Below are 18385 nucleotides of genomic sequence, written 5' to 3' on the forward strand. Positions count from 1 at the left end.
GACCAAAATCTTCCTGCAGAGAATTTGAGAAGTTTCTTTCTGCTGCTGGCTTGGTCTAATACCAGAATCTGCCAGGTAATTGCCATAATATGCAAGCAGTGAATTATCTTCCCCAGAACATGGAAACTCAAGGTTCTGCTAGAGACACAGCCAGAAACCGATCCGAGTCCTGATTCTCTTATTGAATTACCACGTGTACATCTCTTTTCCCTTCTCCTCTTCTCTGAAATAGCTGCCAGTGCAGACCTTACAAGCACGGGCACTGGAAGGATTCATGAGACTACATGTAAAGCGTGTATAAAAATTATTGATTTAGCAAGATAACCTAACTTTCGTATATCTTGTTGTTTCATTTGGTTCACACAGTAGTCACGTGACTTAATTGGCAGGGCTGGAAAACGTACCTAAGATTCTTACTTCCTCGTCCATTATGCATTCTACTGTGCAACCCCTCTCGGCTCCTAATACTTGTAGACTGATTTGTCATGTTCAGTCAGGACTGCCACATACAGTTGTATGGACTGTGCACTGCTTTATATCTAAGGGATGATATTCACGTCAAAGACACACACACACATATTATGGCAGTTTTTAGTCAGGTAGCAACGAGTATCTTGTTTTGTTTTAAATCCGTTTATACTCACAAGTTTTGGGCAGATATAAGTAAACTATCCTAAGGAAATTGCATGTATTACAAATCCACAGAATGCGACTGTGGGCTGATAGTGATTTTTTTAGAATCTCTGAGAACATAAGAAATAACTTTCTAAACGTAGACAATAAAATCAGAGACTTGCTCATAAATAAAACTGTTTAAATAGCATAATATTAAAAAAGGAGTTTTGTGTTTTAAAAAAACAATCACATGGCTACGCGCGTCAGTATATAGTGGGGATTGAGAACCGCCATCACAGACGAGGAAAGCGTTCTTACGTAGGAAGTTTTGTGACAAGCAGGAGGAGCTGTGTGTGTGGGTTTAACACTAGCTATGTGGGACACGTCGTACCCCAGGGTCCTGGGCCCAGTCACCAAAGGGGCATCTGGGCTGAGGGTGGTGGGGGCCCCAAAGGGGAAGCCATGGAGCCCGGCGCGCCTGGGATCTGGCCTCCAGTCCTGCGCATTCAGTTTCCACAGTCTGCTGAATTTGGCCGTTTCTTTCGCAGTCTGGAGAGACAGCCCTTCACGTGGCAGCTCGCTACGGCCACGCCGACGTGGTACAACTGTTGTGCAGCTTTGGCTCTAACCCCAATTTCCAGGACAAGGTGGGTCGCGGTAGTCGATGTCCTTCCATTTGCTTGCTTGCCGCATGGATGTCCACATGGCCATCGATATGGTTGGGTCCTTTGGGTTTTCTGCTTCGATTTCAGAGGGCAGAGACTCGAACAGAAACACTCACATTCATCATTCATTCCTTTACTCCTCTGGACAACCCTATGAGTGGGTTGCCAGAATTATCATCCTCATTTTACAGAAGAGAAGCCTGAGGCACAGAGAGGTTCAGTGACTTGCCCCAGCTCACACAGCTCCTAAGTGGCGGAGCCGGGGCTCAAACCCACACGGTCTGGTTCCAGAGTCATGCCGTGAGCACTACAATGTAATAGCCTCTCGTAGGCAGGCATACATGTCTGATGATGCTGGTGAACATACAGGTCTCGCAGTCCTATAGACCTGGCAGCCAGCCCTGCCCTTGACCTGTTACAGCCCGATTATCGCGGCACCTCTTTGCCCCTGCAACAGTAAAGTATGTGACTCCTCTGTATGTTATGTGGCAGCCTCCTGGAGGGGTTACGACTGTTGCAGGAATGCTTGCTCGGAGAAGTGCTCTCCTACAGATGAGGTAAACAAGCACTTTCACGAGAAAGAGGCTGTAAACCCACCCGCACTGGGGCTCCCTGGTTCAGAGCAGCCGAGCCGACGGTTCCAGGGGGCTCCGGAAAGTCAGTTAGTAACCTGCAAGGAAAACTGCATCTGTCCAACACCAAGTGTGGAAGGCAAGAAAACTCACGAAGGAGAGACGTCAGACCCGCGTCTGTTGTTTCAGATGAACATTTTGCTCCAGTGGCCACGAGCTCTTTTCTCTGATGGTTGGAACGCAGCGTGCGCGTACTTGCCTATCGTTGTGTCCGTCTCCTCTATGCGTGTGTCTCTTTGGCCAGGAAGAAGAAACCCCCCTGCACTGCGCTGCCTGGCACGGCTACTACTCTGTGGCCAAAGCCCTTTGCGAAGCCGGCTGCAATGTGAACATTAAGAACCGAGAAGGAGAGACACCCCTCCTGACAGCCTCTGCCAGAGGCTACCACGACATCGTGGAGTGTCTGTCTGAACACGGAGCCGACCTGAATGCCTCCGACAAGGTGCTTTGGGGGTAGACGTATCATACTCCCCAGCAAGTGATCTGGGGGGCTGGTGGGACCACAAGCCTCCTCCATTGATTTACCTAAAATAAGAAACTCAAATGTAGCAAATTATAATGATCCTTTGTCTTCTCTGTTTCAGAAATTCTGCGGCCTTTTCTAGATTCTGTTTAGTAATTAATATTCATTTGTGGCATGTAACACTTTATGGTCCCGTGACTCAGGTGTCTGTTTTATGTTTAACCTTTTTCTGCTTTGGAGCAGGTTACAGTGATGATCCCTGAGCCTGAGACAATCTTCAGTTAGGACTAAAATTGGCAACTCACTCTTACTTCGTAGATAAAGAAAGAGGTGGTTTATTTACTTTCATCACCAGCTTTTGTAAAAAGATGAAAACCGCCCTTATTTGTCTGATCATTGCCATTCTGGACACGGTGTTCCTTTATTAATGATGCAGATGCAGCGTAATCTGTTCTTATTGTGAGTTTGTACACACATGAGGCTATGATATTACTCTATGTATTCAGGCTTGGAACGCTGTGGTTAAGTTAGTAACTGCCGATTGTGGAGTATCTTCTTAGTACGGAGAGGTGGTTCTCAGTTGGGAGCAAGCTTGCCCCCAGGAGACATTTCGTAATGGCTGAAGACCTTTCGTGGTTGTCACATCCCGGAGTCCCCACACCGATGTCCCCATACTCTCTCCCCAACTCAGGACAACATGTCTGTTCGCCAGGGACTCCGTAACGAGTGGAGGGAGTTCTAAGCCCGGTCTTTTGGGGGATGCCTGGGTTCAGCAGGTTGTATTTGCCACCAATATACGCGACAGTCCTTGAGCACATCATTTCCCATGGTTTTCTCAGTGTTTCCCAGGGTGAGATAAAAGAATAGGCTTTCTGCTTAGGAAGTTAGTTAAGACTGCTGAGCAAATGTTTTTAAAAGTAGTTTCAGTCAGGCTGTTGGTCAGTTTAGTCTGTGGTTATTCAGAGTGGGGTGCACGAAGCCTGTCCCCCACCCGCCAGGAGTAAAGTCTGTGTTGTAATCCTCTGTCAGGCTTTGCACCAGCAACGCCGTTACCAATTCATCTTGGCCCGGCAGCGGCTGGAAAGGCCAGCGGCCAGCCCCGCGTGCCTAAGGGAAAGACCTCACGGCCCCCGGTGCTTCTTGCAGGATGGACACATTGCTCTTCATCTTGCCGTGAGACGGTGTCAGATGGAGGTCATCCAGACTCTCATCAGCCAGGGATGTTCTGTCGACTTCCAAGACAGGCACGGCAACACCCCCCTCCATGTGGCCTGCAAAGATGGCAACGTGCCTATCGTGGTGGCCCTCTGTGAAGCCAGCTGCAATTTGGATATCTCTAACAAGGTAACGCCGGTGGGGATCTCTGCAGGGGCCAGCACGTGTGTCCATCCACCTGCCTGTGGGTTTGGGCCAAGCTTCTCTTTGCGTCTCATCATTGTTCGACGTCTGTGTTACTCATGGGGACCTGTTCGGTCTTACAGGCTCTCTACTTAATGTCGTATTTTACATTTGGCTTTTGAATAACTTCATGAAGTAACAGAAAATTATTACATTAACGAGTACTTCCTACCTAGCCAGGTTGTCACTTACGAACATCGAGAGAGGGAGAGAGAGAAAGCGGGAGTGTGTGTGTGTGTGTGTGTGTGTGTGTGTGTGTGTGACCTCTTGGAGAGGAATCCCAGAACATCGGTCAAATGAGAGCATCTTTCTGGAGCACTAAGTCTTCAGGAAAACACTTCATTGAGAATCCGAGATCCAGATTTCTGTTCTTAGCTTCTAGAGTTTTATGGTCAGGCATTCACAAGCCTTTTTTGTGCTAAATTAATTTGGTAAGACCGACGGAATGCTATCATTTGGCAAATAAAGAAATGGAAATAAACAATTACATGCTCCAAAAACCCCAGATGTTGACTTCTAGAAGTTAGCTAACACCTTCCCTTTTCCCTGAACGCCATCTAGCTTTTCATTACCAAATAAGACAGAAGAGTTGGGTGTTCCTGCGGTTTCAGCCATGTCACTGTATGAAAGGCAAACACTATTCTTTTGTGATTGTGTTAAAAAGAAAGTCCAAGTAAAATTAAATTTTTGAATGTAGGAAGTGTTTGTTTATAAGTGGCAGACACGATGCCACAGAATTTTATTATGATTTGTTTGAAGTAAGAGAATTAATATCTGAAGCAGTGGGAAAATTACACTCCTACAAAAATTATTCCTCTCGCCTATTACGTGATTAATTCTAATGAAAATTGAAATTGGCAGTCTTCGCATTCTGGAAATTTGAAAGCACAGTATCGTAGGTCTTAGCCATTAGCTGCTGTGCTGGTTGCTTTCTTTGTTATCCGTTCTGATCCTGCCAAGTCCGTTAGATAAGTGGCTTAAAGGGAAAGCCAAATGTAATATTAAGCAGCATCAAGACCTCGACTTTCCTTCCAGGAGTCTTTAAACAAATAAAAAGTGGCTTCGAGGAACATTGTAACACTTATTTGAATTCCTTTGGCCATAGCATGCACAGCTGGCTGCTGTGAGCACAGCCTGTGAGATGAGCTGTCTCCTGGGGAAGGTGGAGGAGCAGAGCGGGGGACTCAGGGTTCTTTGCACTCAGTTAAAGAAGGGAATGGGTGCAAACAGTGCATTTGCTAAATATGCTCTTGAAAATACCCCGCAGGCGGGGTGCTGGGGGGCTCAGTCAGTTAAATGGCCGACTGTGGATTTTGGCTCAGGTCATGATCTCAGGGGCTGCTGTGGGCCCTGTGCTCAGTGGGCAGTCTGCTTGAAGATTCTCTCCCTCTCTCTCTGCCCCTCCCCCTGCTCTCACACCTGTGCCCTCTCTCCCTTGCTCTCTCAAATAAATAAATAAATCTTGGAAAAAATAAAATACCCAGCAAGATAATCCTAGACTTTCATGTTTAAAAACAGGTGGCGTATTGAATGGGAAAGCCTCTCCCTTTTTGATGCTGCGATGGTCGTTCAGACGTGCCCACGTAGACTTGTTTGTACTGCGTACGGCAACACAGCAGCTCAGAGAGGGCGTTCAGTGGGTGATTTGGTCGTTGGCTTGAGCTCGGCTGAAGCTGCAGGGTGTGAGCCTCCTGGAAGTGGATGATTGTGCAGCAGCCACTCTGCGCGCTTGGACCGCACACGGGCTCCCCAGGCTGCCGTCGGTGCCCAGGGGTTCAGCACACCGTGATGTGGTGTGTCTCACGCCTCCTTCAGAGGACGGGGGACATCTTTGGTTTTTTCTCCCTTTTCTAGTTTTTTGTTTTAAGAAAACGATGGAGCTCTAGAGGAGTTTGAATGATGGGAATTCGTAAGAGGAAGGAGTTGTTCGCTCGGAAAGCGCATGTGGCTCTCCTTGGCCTCTCCCGTGTAAGCCGCTGTCCAAATGGACACTGGCACATGGCGGCCCCTGTCCCACAGGCAGACGGTCACTCCTTTCTCATGGTGTGTCCAGCCTTTTCCTCACCTGGATTCAGTTTGCCCGGAGATGAAAGTGGCCATTCAGATCCCACCCCTGTCCTCAGTATGTGACAGCAATTTGTCACTATCTTTGACTCATGAGAGTGAAATAGATATTTCTCAGTCTTCACTCGTCCCGTGGGAAAATCAGGAGAGTGGCTGTGAAAATGGGCTGTGCTGGGAAGCACAGGGAGCACAGAGCTGGGTGGCACAGAGCCTGCGAACCCTAACACTTCTTCCTCGGGGATGGCTCTTCCTTATCAGCGAAGATAGAAAGCATGTTGTGCTCATACACACACACACACGTACACACACACGTGCACACACACACAGATGCACACATATGTGCACAAATGCACCCAGACCAGCACAGACACATGCACCCACACAAACACACAGAAAGACGCACCTTAACAGATATGCACACATGCAAACACACAGATGCAGATACACGCACACGTGGACGTGCACACACACACATGCACACACTCGCACGCACGGATGGGCACACACGCACACACCCATGCACACATGGATGTGTGCACACGCACCCACACGCACATGCACATATCCAAGTGCATGAGTGAGAATGCCGTGCCGGTCAAGTGTGTACTGACGCCTTTCCGGCGACGCTGTGCCCGGTGCGGTCTGAGGGGCTTGTGGCCAGCAGAGGGAAGGGTCCTTGCCCGCGGGCTGCTTTTCGCTCCAGCCGCGTCTCCTGTTGCAGTCCCTGCTGGGAAAGCAGCACAGGTGTACGGCAGTGCGGACCTCGGCACAGGAGAGAAACTGGGAGGGCTTTTCAGAGGCATCTGGGGCTTTGCTGGATGAAGAAGAGGGAAGTATTTGTGTATGTTTGGGGACGACTGTCTGGATGCACCGGCCACTGAGACGGGGTGTAGGTATTGAGGGAGGCAGACAGTGGGGCGCAGAGAGAAAATGCAGGTGGGAGGGGATCTTGGGTCCAGATGGTGCAAGACCTTGACTCCAACGCTTAGAAATTTGGGTTTGGTTCTGTCAAAGGTTGGAGCCTTCAAAAGCGTCAGCTTCCTAGTCCTTTTTGTCTTTTTCTTTGTTGTCCTTCTTCCCTTCCATAAAGCAGTGACTCCCATTGCCAAGCTTCTCTCCCTTCCACATAAATCCAGACACTTCATCACATCTTTACAACCCCGACTTTCCTTTCTCACTTCATTTCTTGGGTATTTGGAAGCTTCATATCTGCTTTCTAAAGCACTCAGATGGCAGTAAATGAAACATAGACGTGTATGCACATTGCAGCATGATCTATAAGGGCGAGGAATGGAGCCACCATGAGTGTCCGTCCTCCGAGGGCTGGCGGAGTGAATTATGGCATAGCCACACATTGCGTATTACTCAGGTATCTGAAAGCACATAGTAGACTTAGTGACGCGCATGGCAAAGTGTCCGGCCATGTATTGTTAGGTGAACGAATAAAGTGGAGAATGATGATGTCCTGGGTTTTCAGATTGTTTCCTTTTATGGATTCAGAGCTAAAAGCTCGGAAGGAAAGGCACCAAAGGGGATCATCAGGACGTGCTCTGAGGAGGGAGCCTGGGGGAGGGGACAGAAGGAAAGGAGCACTTCTGTTTTCCACCCCACCCGGCCCTGTCCTTGGCACATTCTCAATCAGCTGTGTTAACTTCAGAACAAAAGCTTACAATTGCAAATAAACGGCCTAACACCTGATAACCTGAACTGCTTCAGCCTCCCTTGTCCTAGTGTCTCAGAACTTTTTTTGTGGTCCCCCAGAGCAAAAGAAATACCTAACCGTTCTGTTTGTTAAGTGGTTTGGTCCAAACAACCTAGTAAGAATTTATGTCGTGGGAAAAATCATCCACATAAATGGAAAGAAAATGGATATTTTTATTTCATTCTTCCATAAACCACAATGGGTACCACTGTGTGATTGCTGGGCCCCTCACAACCCCTCAGACCTTGAACTCAGGTTGGACACTCCCACTCTTACTTCCTGTTCTACCCTGATGTCCTCAAGATACTGGTCTCTTGGCGCATTAACCTCCAAACACCCATTGTGCTAACATGATGTCATTGAAAGGAAGGCAGTGAGATCTAATGCTGAGATCTAATGAACTGCCTGGAGCTAGTGAGCTCACTTCATGTCTGAACCTGCTGGTTCCATCAAAAATGTAAAATATTCCTCAGTACCCCATGAATTCACTGCAGCACCCTGAGGTGCCTGGGCACACAGTTTGGGAACCACAGGCATAAACAATAGGGAGCATGGTGGGCATGGCCTTGTTGCAGGGAGTGACTTTCCATCCCTTTATCCCTTGCAGTGTCTATATTTGAACCGTGGTGTAGATCTTTCTGGAACTTTGGGACCCTTTGTAAGAGCCCTGACTCAGGCCTCCTTTCTGCCGGCACAGCAGGAGACTTGATTTAGTTATAATAAGCCTCCTACTCTTTCATCCTCTAGAGTTTCATTTCCAAGTTACTCTCTTCCCCCGTTCTGCTGGGCTTGCCTCCCTCAGGAGAGGGCGAGTTTCTGGAGAAGGGAGCCACACCTCCTGTGTCTTCGGGGGATCCCAGATCCCTCACTCAGCGCTGGCCCATGGTGTAGACTCCCAGCAGGGCTGTCCTCAGCAACGATCGTGAGAAGGACTCTCTTTGGGTTTTTGTGTTTTCCAGTACGGCCGAACACCTCTGCACCTCGCAGCCAACAACGGGATTCTGGACGTGGTCCGCTACCTCTGTCTGGCGGGCGCCAACGTGGAGGCCCTGACCTCGGTGAGTCACCTTCTGGCAGGAGAAAGCCATAGAACGCGATAGAAAACGTCTCAGGCCGCAAGGGCTGGAGGGGAAAGGTATTGCTTGGCAACTGCGTCTCCAGCAGACAAGCTGCTGTTAAGCTTTGCTCCTACGCTGTGGTTACAGAAACAGGTGCCCACGCAGAGTCGGGGTGACAGCTCGCTGTGCTGCATCCCCTGCGCGTTTCAGGGCCCGCGCTGTGTCCCGTGGTCCACGGCAGCGCCTTGGCGTGTGCGGTTAGCTGTGTGTGTTTTCCTTTTCCCGATGCTCCCCTTCCCCTACCCGGCTCTGGAGATGCCTCCGGGTGGGGCTGGGGTGGGGAACCCCTTAGGAGAGCTGTTTTCTCTTGTTTAAAAACTCTGGCTTGACTCTTAGGCCGGCCTAATGATTTTGCAGGAGATGCTTCAGTTCCCCTCGCCTCCCGATTCCCCAGTCCACACCCTGCGGGAAAGGCCCTTTGATTTACATTTCGTGAAATACCAAAGAGGAAGAATACAGAGACTAAGGAGATAAGGTTGTCATTTTACTGCTACAGTGCAATATTGTCATTTGACTTGCTTCTGGCCTCATGGTGGGTTGAGTCTCTCACTCTGCTATGTGGGAGATCCCTGAAACTCTCTAGTGCTCTGCTGACATAAAGTGTTTGCCTAAGGAGATCCGCTGGAGTTTTAAAATATGGCAGCCAATTGTGGGAAAATCAGGGCCTTAAGGCTGGAAGGCCTCATTTCCTGGAGAGGCATGCAGAGGTTGGCAAACTATGGGCCACAGGCCAAATCCAGCCCGCTGCCTGTTTCTGTAAATAAAGTTTTATGGAGACCCCGCCGTGCTCATTATTTACATATTTATGGCCACTTTCATACTATAAGGGTGGAGTTGAGAAGTTGCAACAGAGACCCTTTGGCCTACAGAGCCCCAAGTATCTACTCTCTGGTCCTTTGCAGAAAACGTTTGGTGACCCCTGGTGGAGGACATTGCCTCTCTGAAGGCACTGATGTTCCTTTGATGTCTTCTGTCCCCGCGAGTAGTGGGCCCGTTCTCTGTAGTGTTGAGCCCTGAGCTGGGCTTTTCTGCAGGCCCAGGAATGCCAGTTTTCCAGATGGGAATGTCCCTTTCTTAGGGCACCTCCCTGCCCATCACAACACCCCACATGGCCATGCGTGGGCTTCTAGGCCTGATGTGCCATTATCAAACCCTGCCCAGCCATGCCTTGGCATTCAATTCAGTTACTCCACAGTGCAGTATTTATATGCATTTTTATGAGGAAAAGGGTTTTTTTTAAGTCAAAAATGTTGCTTCATAAAAAATAAACTGTCAAGGACGGCTCTGAAGATACCAGATGCTGAGTCCGCCAAATGCCACAGTCAGGTTGGGGCAGTAGAACGTATGGCCCTGGCCTCTGCTGGGTGGTTGGTGCCACCCCACGGCCTCTGTGAGCCCTGGGTCCTCTCCCTTTGTCTTTGCCCACAGCAGCCGTTTCCTTGCTTCCCGCCAGGGGCCTTCCCCTGCAGCCCACCCTCACCTGTATCTCCGTGCTCACACTCTGCTTACGACTGTGCCTCCCTGGCACCTGGGAGTCCACTCCCGGGCCTCACTTGTGTCTTCAGTCCCCAAATACTAGGCACATACTGTGTACCGGCACGGCTAAGACCCAGGAACACAGTGGGGCCTGGACGGATGAGCCCCCTCCCTCGGGGAACTTCCAGTGTAAGGGGGGGCGGAAGGGGGGAAGCAGACACCCTGCTGCGTGCTGACATCGCCAACACAGCCATGACGCGTGCAGCATGTGTCATTCTAAATGTTCGAGAAGCCGCATCCAAAAAGGAAAAGAAACTGAAGAAATTAATTTCAGGAATATATTTTGTTCAGCACAAAACATGCCAAATGTTATCATTTCGACCTGCAGTCAGTATTTTAAAGCTATTGAGATATTTCCCATTCTTCGGTTTGTACTGTCTTGGAAATCCGGTGCGTGTATTACACCCACAGGCATCTTACCGGGGCCACGTTTCAAGCACCGAGTAGCCACGGGTGGGGAGGGGCCGCCTGCTAAGAGTGCCCGCCCCTTGGTTCCGCTGCTGTCCCTGCCTCCTGAGCTGGCTGAGTGCCGCGTCCTTAACCCCAGCCCGCGACCCTGCGGCGCCCCCTAGCGGTCGCTTGCTGTCCCATTCTGGTCTCAGCCCCAGTTACCTGGGAAAGCCTCTGAATGCCCTGCCCTCTTTTTCCTGGGCTCCCGCCCCCTCCCCCGCTTCCTCCCCACCCCACCCCCCACAGCCCCTCCTGAACGCTGTGCTCTCTGCCAGTAACCTCATGGTAGCTCTTGCCTTCAAAACTTTTTTTATTGTAAGATAAAACACAGATTTTTTTTTTTGGTACAAAGCCCATGAACAAAAGTAAAGCTTGCTGAATTACTGTTAAGATCCGCACCTTTATAACCCACTCAAGGTCAACAAGTAGAACTTTCGAGGTCGCCCCAAAAACCCCTGGGGCCTGACTCAGTCACTGCGTCTCCTTCCGCGCAGTGTAAGCCCGCTCTGACTTTTGGGGTAACCATGCCCCCGCCGGTCTTCATTGTCCTCCTAAGTGGCAGCAGCTTTTCTGAATCCTGGTGCATTAGCTGTCTCTCCAGGACTTGCACTTCTGCCCCTCTCTCCCGCCTTGGGTAAGAAAACCCCACTTGCTCCTGCCTCTGCTCGCCTCCTCCAGCCCCATGTCCATCCCAGTGTCCTCCTGCCCTCTGCCCCTTGCCCTCTGACCACCCTGGCCTGCTGCTGCCCCGGCCTCAGGCCCACGTCCTTGGCTCCAGCCCCACTTGCCCAGGAGCGCCCCCTCGCCTGCTTTCTGGTGGGCACCAACTTCGGAGAGCCCGACCTCCACGTTCATCCTCACCCTCGGCCCACCCTTCTCTGTAAGCGTCTGACCATTGCAGAGGGCTGCAGCAGGTGTCAGGTCACTGGGTCCAGGGACGGGAAAGCTCTGCTTGTCTCTGCTCCCCTGCATCCTCTTGGGGGTCATGTCCCGGATTCTTCTTGGTCTCATAGCACTCTGGCCTCTACCTGGTTAAGGACTCCAGTGTGTGTTTCTCCCAGGACCAGCTCAGCCTCGGATCTGGTCCCTTGATTGTAGCCATGGCCTTCCAGATGGTTCCATTCCATCACCACATCTGTGGTTCTGGAAAAGCCGATCAACTCCAACTTCTGCTGCCTGGCACCCTCTGTGCCCAGCCTCACCCTTCACCCTGTTCCCCCTCAGCTGTACCTGGCAGAACAGACTTCTTTGCAGGTCCTGGGAAGCCCTTCGCTTGTTCCCAGCTCACCAAACTGGCATATGCTCTTCTTTCCCTCTGGAATCTCCTCTGTTTCTACTCCCTCCCTCCCCTGCAGAGTGCCTGCCGCACACACACCCCTGCCATAAGACATAACGAGCTCCTTCCTTTAGTGTGAGAGACTTTCAACGCCTAATAGCAGGCTTGCAGGCACATAGTCACAGATGACATGAGGTGCAGGAAGATTCTGGAACACTAGCTCCTTCTCATCTTTCAGTATTCAACTGGAACCCCGGACAGCCTTCTCTTTTTCAGCCCCCTCTAGCAGTTATGATTTGCTGTTCCCCTTTCTTGCTCTGTTGGAACTGACTGCTGATCCCCCATGAGGCTGTGAGCCCTTGGCCATGATCATGTGCAATCTGTCCCAGTCTCCTAACTGGTTTCCTTGCTTCTTCCCTCACCTGCCCAGACTGTTCCTCAGGCAGCGGCTTGTGTGACTCCATTGAAATATAACTCAGAATGTCCCTCCTCTGCTCAGACCCTCCATCAAGTTAGAAGTCCTTATGATGGGGGTTCCCTTAAAGATTGGCCCCTCACATTGCCTCCCTGACCCCCATCTTTTGCTCCATCTCCTCCCTTTGACCACCCCACCCCCACCCCCAGAACTACATGAGCCATATGAGCTTCTTTGAAACTCTTCAAACATGACAGTCATCCTGCTGCCTCAGGGCCTTTGCACTCAAGGCCGTTTCTGCCTTGCAGATGAAGAAGCCCAGGTTCCAGACGGGCCAGTGACTGCACAGCTGGCAAGGGGCAGATTCAGGACATAAACCTTGTCCTTCTGATTCCAAAGGTCAAACTTTCCACCACACTGGCGGGCCTTTCTTTTGGGAGCCTGAACAGTGTCTCTTAGGGCAAAATTTTGCAAACTGTAAAGTGCTCCATAACTGTAGGATATTTGATTGTTGGTGGTTATTCTTGTCACTGCAGAGGCTCCGTGATGGACAGTAACCTTTGTCACTGAAGGTCCTCTGCCTGTGTAACGTGCCGATCCCGGGCCTCCGAGAGAAATGCTATGGCCGAAAGACACCAGAAGACAGACAACTTTAGTCAGGGCTCAGATTTCTCCCAACTAGGACAGTGGTCCTCACACCTGGCTGCACGTCGGAATCACTGGGAGCGCTTACAACTGCTGTGTCCTTGTCACCACCAGGCTGAGGGAAGAAGAGTGTGCAGAAGGGAGTGGGCGCGTGCAGCCAGCAGGGGGTTCTTAAAGACCCCAGGGTTCCAGTGTGCAGTGAGGTTTGGGTACCGCTAACCTGAGGCCTTTTCTTGTCATGTCAGTAAGGATCTAGGCAGTTTGGCAGGAATCCCTGGTTGGGGTGTGGTGTCTTGACAAGATCCCTGATTCACCCCAAAGCAAGAAGCCCTTCCCTGCCCACTGGAGACCTCTGGGGACCCTAGGGGAGAGCGATGGGCAGCGGGGCTATAAAGCCTCCTCCCCGCATTCACGTGAGCTTCCAGCTTCAGCCTAAGGCAGTGGTTCTCCACTGGGGTGATTTGGCACCACCCAGGGAACATTTGGCAGTGTCTGAAGACACTTTGAGTTGTCACGGACTGGGGAAGGCGATCCTTGCAGAGACCAGAGACAGAAGCGCTCAGGACCCTGCAGGGCACAGGACAGCCCCGCACAGCAGAGAATTGTCTGGTCCAAAATGTCAGCAGTGCTGAGGCTGAGAAACGCTGGTCTCGTGAAACCCTAAGCATGTCTCGGAGGATGACTTGAGCTGAGAAGTTGGGAGATGTGCTGGGGAGATGTGCTGTTAGTCAGACTCGGGCCTCTCTGAGCTTCCGCGGGAACGGAGCTCCAACTGGGACTGGTAAACCCCGAGTGAGAGAGAGATGGGCCCAAATGCTTCTTACTCTTATTGAAAAGAGATTGCTTTTATTTGCTTTTATTGCTTCTCGCCTTTTCTACTTCAAATCTGTCATGACTTTAAAACTGTAGCAGAACAGTCCCTAAGCCTCTGTGTCCTCCTCGGTGGCCCATGAACAGCCAGAGTTCCCGCCTCTCCCGAGGGACTCCAGGGTTCCTGCGTGCGAAACATGGACAACTGGACCAGGCTTGCGATGTTAGGAAGTGCGCGATGCCTGTTAGCCAGGGTCCTGCTTATCGCGGGCCCAGAAAGGAAAGTGAATTTGCTCGCTGTGCAACTGCAGCCTTAGGAAAATTCTCTCATTAAAAGGTGCTGTGAACTCTGATTTCCTCCTCTTACGTTCACTGAAAATCTATAGATCAAAATTGTCTGTGAAACTAAGGCTTTTCTTTGAAATGCACAGTAATTACCAGTACCTAGCATCCTGTATGAGCGCTCAGGTTTGTCCTGGAAGGAACTTAAGACATTAGCTGGCACTCAGTGGCATTTGGCATCTATGAAAGTCTCCATTGTCTGCTTTATGGGAAAGGGGGTCAGCATTTGGGGTAATCCGCCCGCCAACGAGGTGCGGAGTGTGATGAAAGCCTGTGGGTCTGAGACATCTCACTGACGGACTTCAAGACACCGGTGCACAATTTTTTCTAATTCTCATCTTCCTTCCCTGGACAACCAATAAGGAAATGAAATAAGGACTGTACAGAAGGAGAAAGAACCCAGGACACTCTGTCCACTTTTGTCATTTCTAAAGCCTGTTAACACTTGCTTCTGCCTCTTGCAGCGGAACTCGTGTATGGACAGACAGCTGTCCTGTGAAGGAAAGACACTAATCCTTTCTCTCCAACAGGACGGGAAGACAGCAGAAGACCTTGCTAAATCAGAACAGCACGAACACGTAGCAGGTCTGCTTGCAAGACTCCGAAAGGTGAGAAATTCTGCTTATCGGTCTGAAATTCTCTGTTTTCTATGAAAAAGTCTGTCTTTTGACAGATGAACAATGAGATGAACAAAATGAGGCTTTGGACACACAGGCTGTAGGAAAGGCATCGCTCCCTGTCCTGTGGTTTGCACACAGTTACCGTCAATGTATCAGACACCTGTCAGTTTCTTCTTCTGTGTTTGGACTCGGACATCATTTGGCCTCCTTACAGTTTCTGTGCCTGGTTTCCCTCCTCCCGCCCCTTCTGTAATAACTGTTCCCATAAAGTAGACCGGAAATGAGAAAGCTGACTGCTTCTTTCCTTCTGAATGTGAGCTCCAGGACATCACATGATATGCTCGGGGTTAGGAAACACTGTTGCTCTAAGGTTTAAGGAAACAGGGCAAATATAAGCAAATGCAGGGGTGTCTTTCAAGCCCACATCACAGCAGTGTGTGTCAAGAGTCTTCAAAAGACTCACACCCTTTAAGGTAGGGACTCTTGCCTAGGACTCTATCCTAAAGAAATGAAAGAAATGCAGGAAATAGTGTTTTATGCTAACAGATGTTCATTGAGTGTTATTTGTAATACAGTAATAAAAATCAGAAATGTCTGATGACCAACAGTAATGTCTAGCAAATTGCTGTACAGCTATAGGATAGAACTGTTTTTGACCACTAAAATATTTTTGAAGAGGTTTTAGCAGGAAGAGTTTAATGCTTAGGATATTCCAGGGCTTCAAAGCAGAAGATAAATGATATGTACGCCCATTATAATCCCTCCTGTGTTTTTAAAACGTGCATAAAAAGAAAGTAGTAACAGTGGTGTTTTGGGATTTTGGCACCACCCAGGGAACATTTGGCAGTGTCTGAAGACACTTTGAGTTGTCACGGACTGGGGACGGCGATCCTTGCAGAGACCAGAGAGAGATGCGCTCAGGACCCTGCAGGGCACAAGACAGCCCCGCACAGTAGAGAGTTGTCTGGTCCTAACTTCTTGCATTAAACAGGACTGCATTTTTTCTTAGTTCCGTATAATGTAGGTGACCCTTGAACAACACGGGTTCGAACTGTGCAGGTCTGCCTCTATGCAAATCTATGGTCCCTTCCTTCTGATTTTCTTACTAACATTTCCTTTTCTCTAACTTACCTTATTGTAAGAATACAGTGTGTAGTCCATATAAACATACAAAACACATGTTAATCGCCTGTTTATGTTACCGGGAAGGCTTCTGGTCAAACAGTAGCTTGTTAGTAATTAAGTTTTGGGGGAGTCAAAGATACATCTGGATTTTCAACCGTGTGGGGGTTCAGCACTCATAATGCCTGTGTTGTTCAAGGGCCAACTGTAATCATGTAACAATTTTTTGAAAACAAACTTTCAAGAGATGAAAAAACAGCCCAATTTCAGTGCTCAATGGAAACGTATTATCCAAAATAAGCTCCAGGTATCCCCCAGAAGTCCCGCCACATAAACTGCAAAGTGCCCTGGGAGGGGGATCCCCTCTTACCCTCCACAGCTACTGAGAGTCTGAATTTTCCTAGGGGTCCCAGGGTCTGGCTGTGGTTGGGGAGGGGACACGGGTGGGAGTAGTTCGCTTTCCCAGTGCCTGGAGTTGAGCTGGGAGATAACGCATCTTGACACCTTTGTGATTTGGAGCCCGTGAACTGGCTACAAAGGTACTGGGAAGAGAGATGTCCCAGGCCACTGCAGGGATTCATTGTGCCTTTCCTTCTGGAAATTCCAGGAGGAGAACAGTCTGGGAAAAAATGTCCCTCGCCGTACGCGTTCTTGCAGGGAATGCGTGCGTTCGCTGTGGACTTGTTCTCCGACCTGCACCGCCGCCCACTGTCTCACTGTGGGGGAGAGTTTGGGCAAGACAAACAAGGGAAAGTGTTTTTGCTTACGAAGGGGGTGGAGCCTGAGAGTCACTGTCAGCAAATCAACAAGGAACTTTCACATAAAGTCTCCTAATCTTTAAATTTCTCTTAACTTGAAGCAGTATGTCTGCCAGCACATGGAAGAATGGAGCAGTGTGCAACACGGCAACAGGCCACCTTGGCTCAAGTGTTTGCAGCCTTTGACTTTGGGTGGATTTGATAGCCAGGTGCCCTGCATTTGAGGGCAGAGACTTATGTTTATTTTATTTAGTTATTGATTTGAAAGAGAGAGAGAGAGAGAGAGAGAGAATGCTCACGTGAGCAGGGGGAGGGGCAGCGAGAGGAGAGAAGCAGACTCCCTGCTGACTGTGGAGTCTGATGGGGGCGCTCGATCTCATGATCCTGGGATCATGACCTGAGCCAAAATCAGGGGTTGGACGTTTAACCGACGGAGCCACCCAGGCGCCCCCATAGAGGCTTACATTTACAGGCAAGCGGTCGCAAGACAAGGGCAGTTTTAAGTCAGTTACTAGTGACAGTGCCATCTACAGGGAAAAGAACCTGACGTGGAGTCTGGCCTCCCCCGTGGCTCGATGAGGATGCACTTTTCCTGTTACTTATCAGATCTCTCTCTTACAGCCCACTGGGGGAGGGAGAGATTCCATTAGGCCGAACACCTTACAAGTGCATACACGTGCTGGGTCAGGGATTCTCGGGTTCCCCCCATTCCACAGAGGACGACTGGGACCCACACCCCACTCTGGGCGCCACCACCCGAATCTGAGTGCCAGCGTCGCCCCTGCTGTGTGTGGGCTCAACAGTCCCAGCCAGCATGCTTCTCACAGTGAGGCGTCTGGCATATCTTTCCCGGCTTGGAGTGCTGCATACCATCTCAGAGACTTCGCACAGAGCCCGGACCCCGGGAAGGGGCGGCCACTCGTTTTTAAGCAGCAATCAATGGCAGACCATGAGCCGCACTCGGCCGGGGGGTCACCCGGGAGACATCATCCTCGGGCAGAGTGACACAGCTTTCCCTTGGGCTGTGCTGTGTTTAACTGCCCGTCTCCCCTTCAGGAAAGGTCCATGCTTTTATTTAAAAGTGGATTGCCAGGCTGGGTGCAAAGCCAGGTCATTGCAATGATGGGTCTGAAACAGTCAGTAAAGCCCAGACAGAGGACAGGAAGGACAAGCCCTGATGTGACGGCCGAGGTGGGATCAGACTGGTGGGGTTAAAGTGCTTTCTCCCTTAATCTGCTCCCAGATTCCCTGCCCTGTGCTTACATTGCTTTTGTAATTGGAAGTATAAACACAGAGAAGCTTGTGTGGTGCTAATGCTGACCCCCTGCGCCCAGGGGAGCTGGCTAGCTGTTCTCCAGCCTAGAATCTTTACATCGGGATAGGCAGGCTCTTGCACTGTCCCAGTTTCAGGTTCCTTTATTCTGTCTCACCGATTGGCACCCCTGTGTTTTGGTGCCTAGACTGCTAAAAGAAGGATGGGATAGAGAATATTCCAATGTCTAGTATTTTACCATTATCCTGGGATTGTTCTCTAAGGAGAGGTCAAGGCAAAGAAAAATCATTTTAATTCCTGTGAGCAAAGGACATCGTTCCTGTTGGTGCCCTGAATGCACAGAGGCAAAATCTAAAGTGGTGACCGAGGGCCCAGACTCGGGCGTCAGACGGCTCCGGCTCAAATCCCAGCACTGCTACCTTCTAGCAGCTCTGTGCCTCAGTTTCCTGTTCCTCAAATGGTGTAATTATTGTGCTCCCTT

General features: G+C 50.1%; 1 protein-coding gene across 5 annotated transcripts in view; it reads left to right on the forward strand.

Annotated features, from left to right (window-relative positions):
* The window catches only part of DAPK1 (death associated protein kinase 1), a 176867-nt gene that overhangs the window by 132933 nt on the left and 25549 nt on the right, over positions 1-18385 (forward strand). For all 5 annotated transcript variants that reach the window (XM_048218266.2, XM_048218268.2, XM_057305686.1 and 2 more), the window contains 5 exons: positions 1164-1262; positions 2157-2354; positions 3522-3719; positions 8499-8597; positions 14662-14739. In XM_048218266.2, coding sequence (XP_048074223.1) covers positions 1164-1262; positions 2157-2354; positions 3522-3719; positions 8499-8597; positions 14662-14739 — 672 coding nt within the window. The remainder of the gene's footprint in view (positions 1-1163; positions 1263-2156; positions 2355-3521; positions 3720-8498; positions 8598-14661; positions 14740-18385) is intronic.

The sequence above is a fragment of the Ursus arctos genome, unplaced genomic scaffold (genome assembly GCF_023065955.2).
Source record: "Ursus arctos isolate Adak ecotype North America unplaced genomic scaffold, UrsArc2.0 scaffold_33, whole genome shotgun sequence".
Classification (NCBI taxonomy): domain Eukaryota; kingdom Metazoa; phylum Chordata; class Mammalia; order Carnivora; family Ursidae; genus Ursus; species Ursus arctos.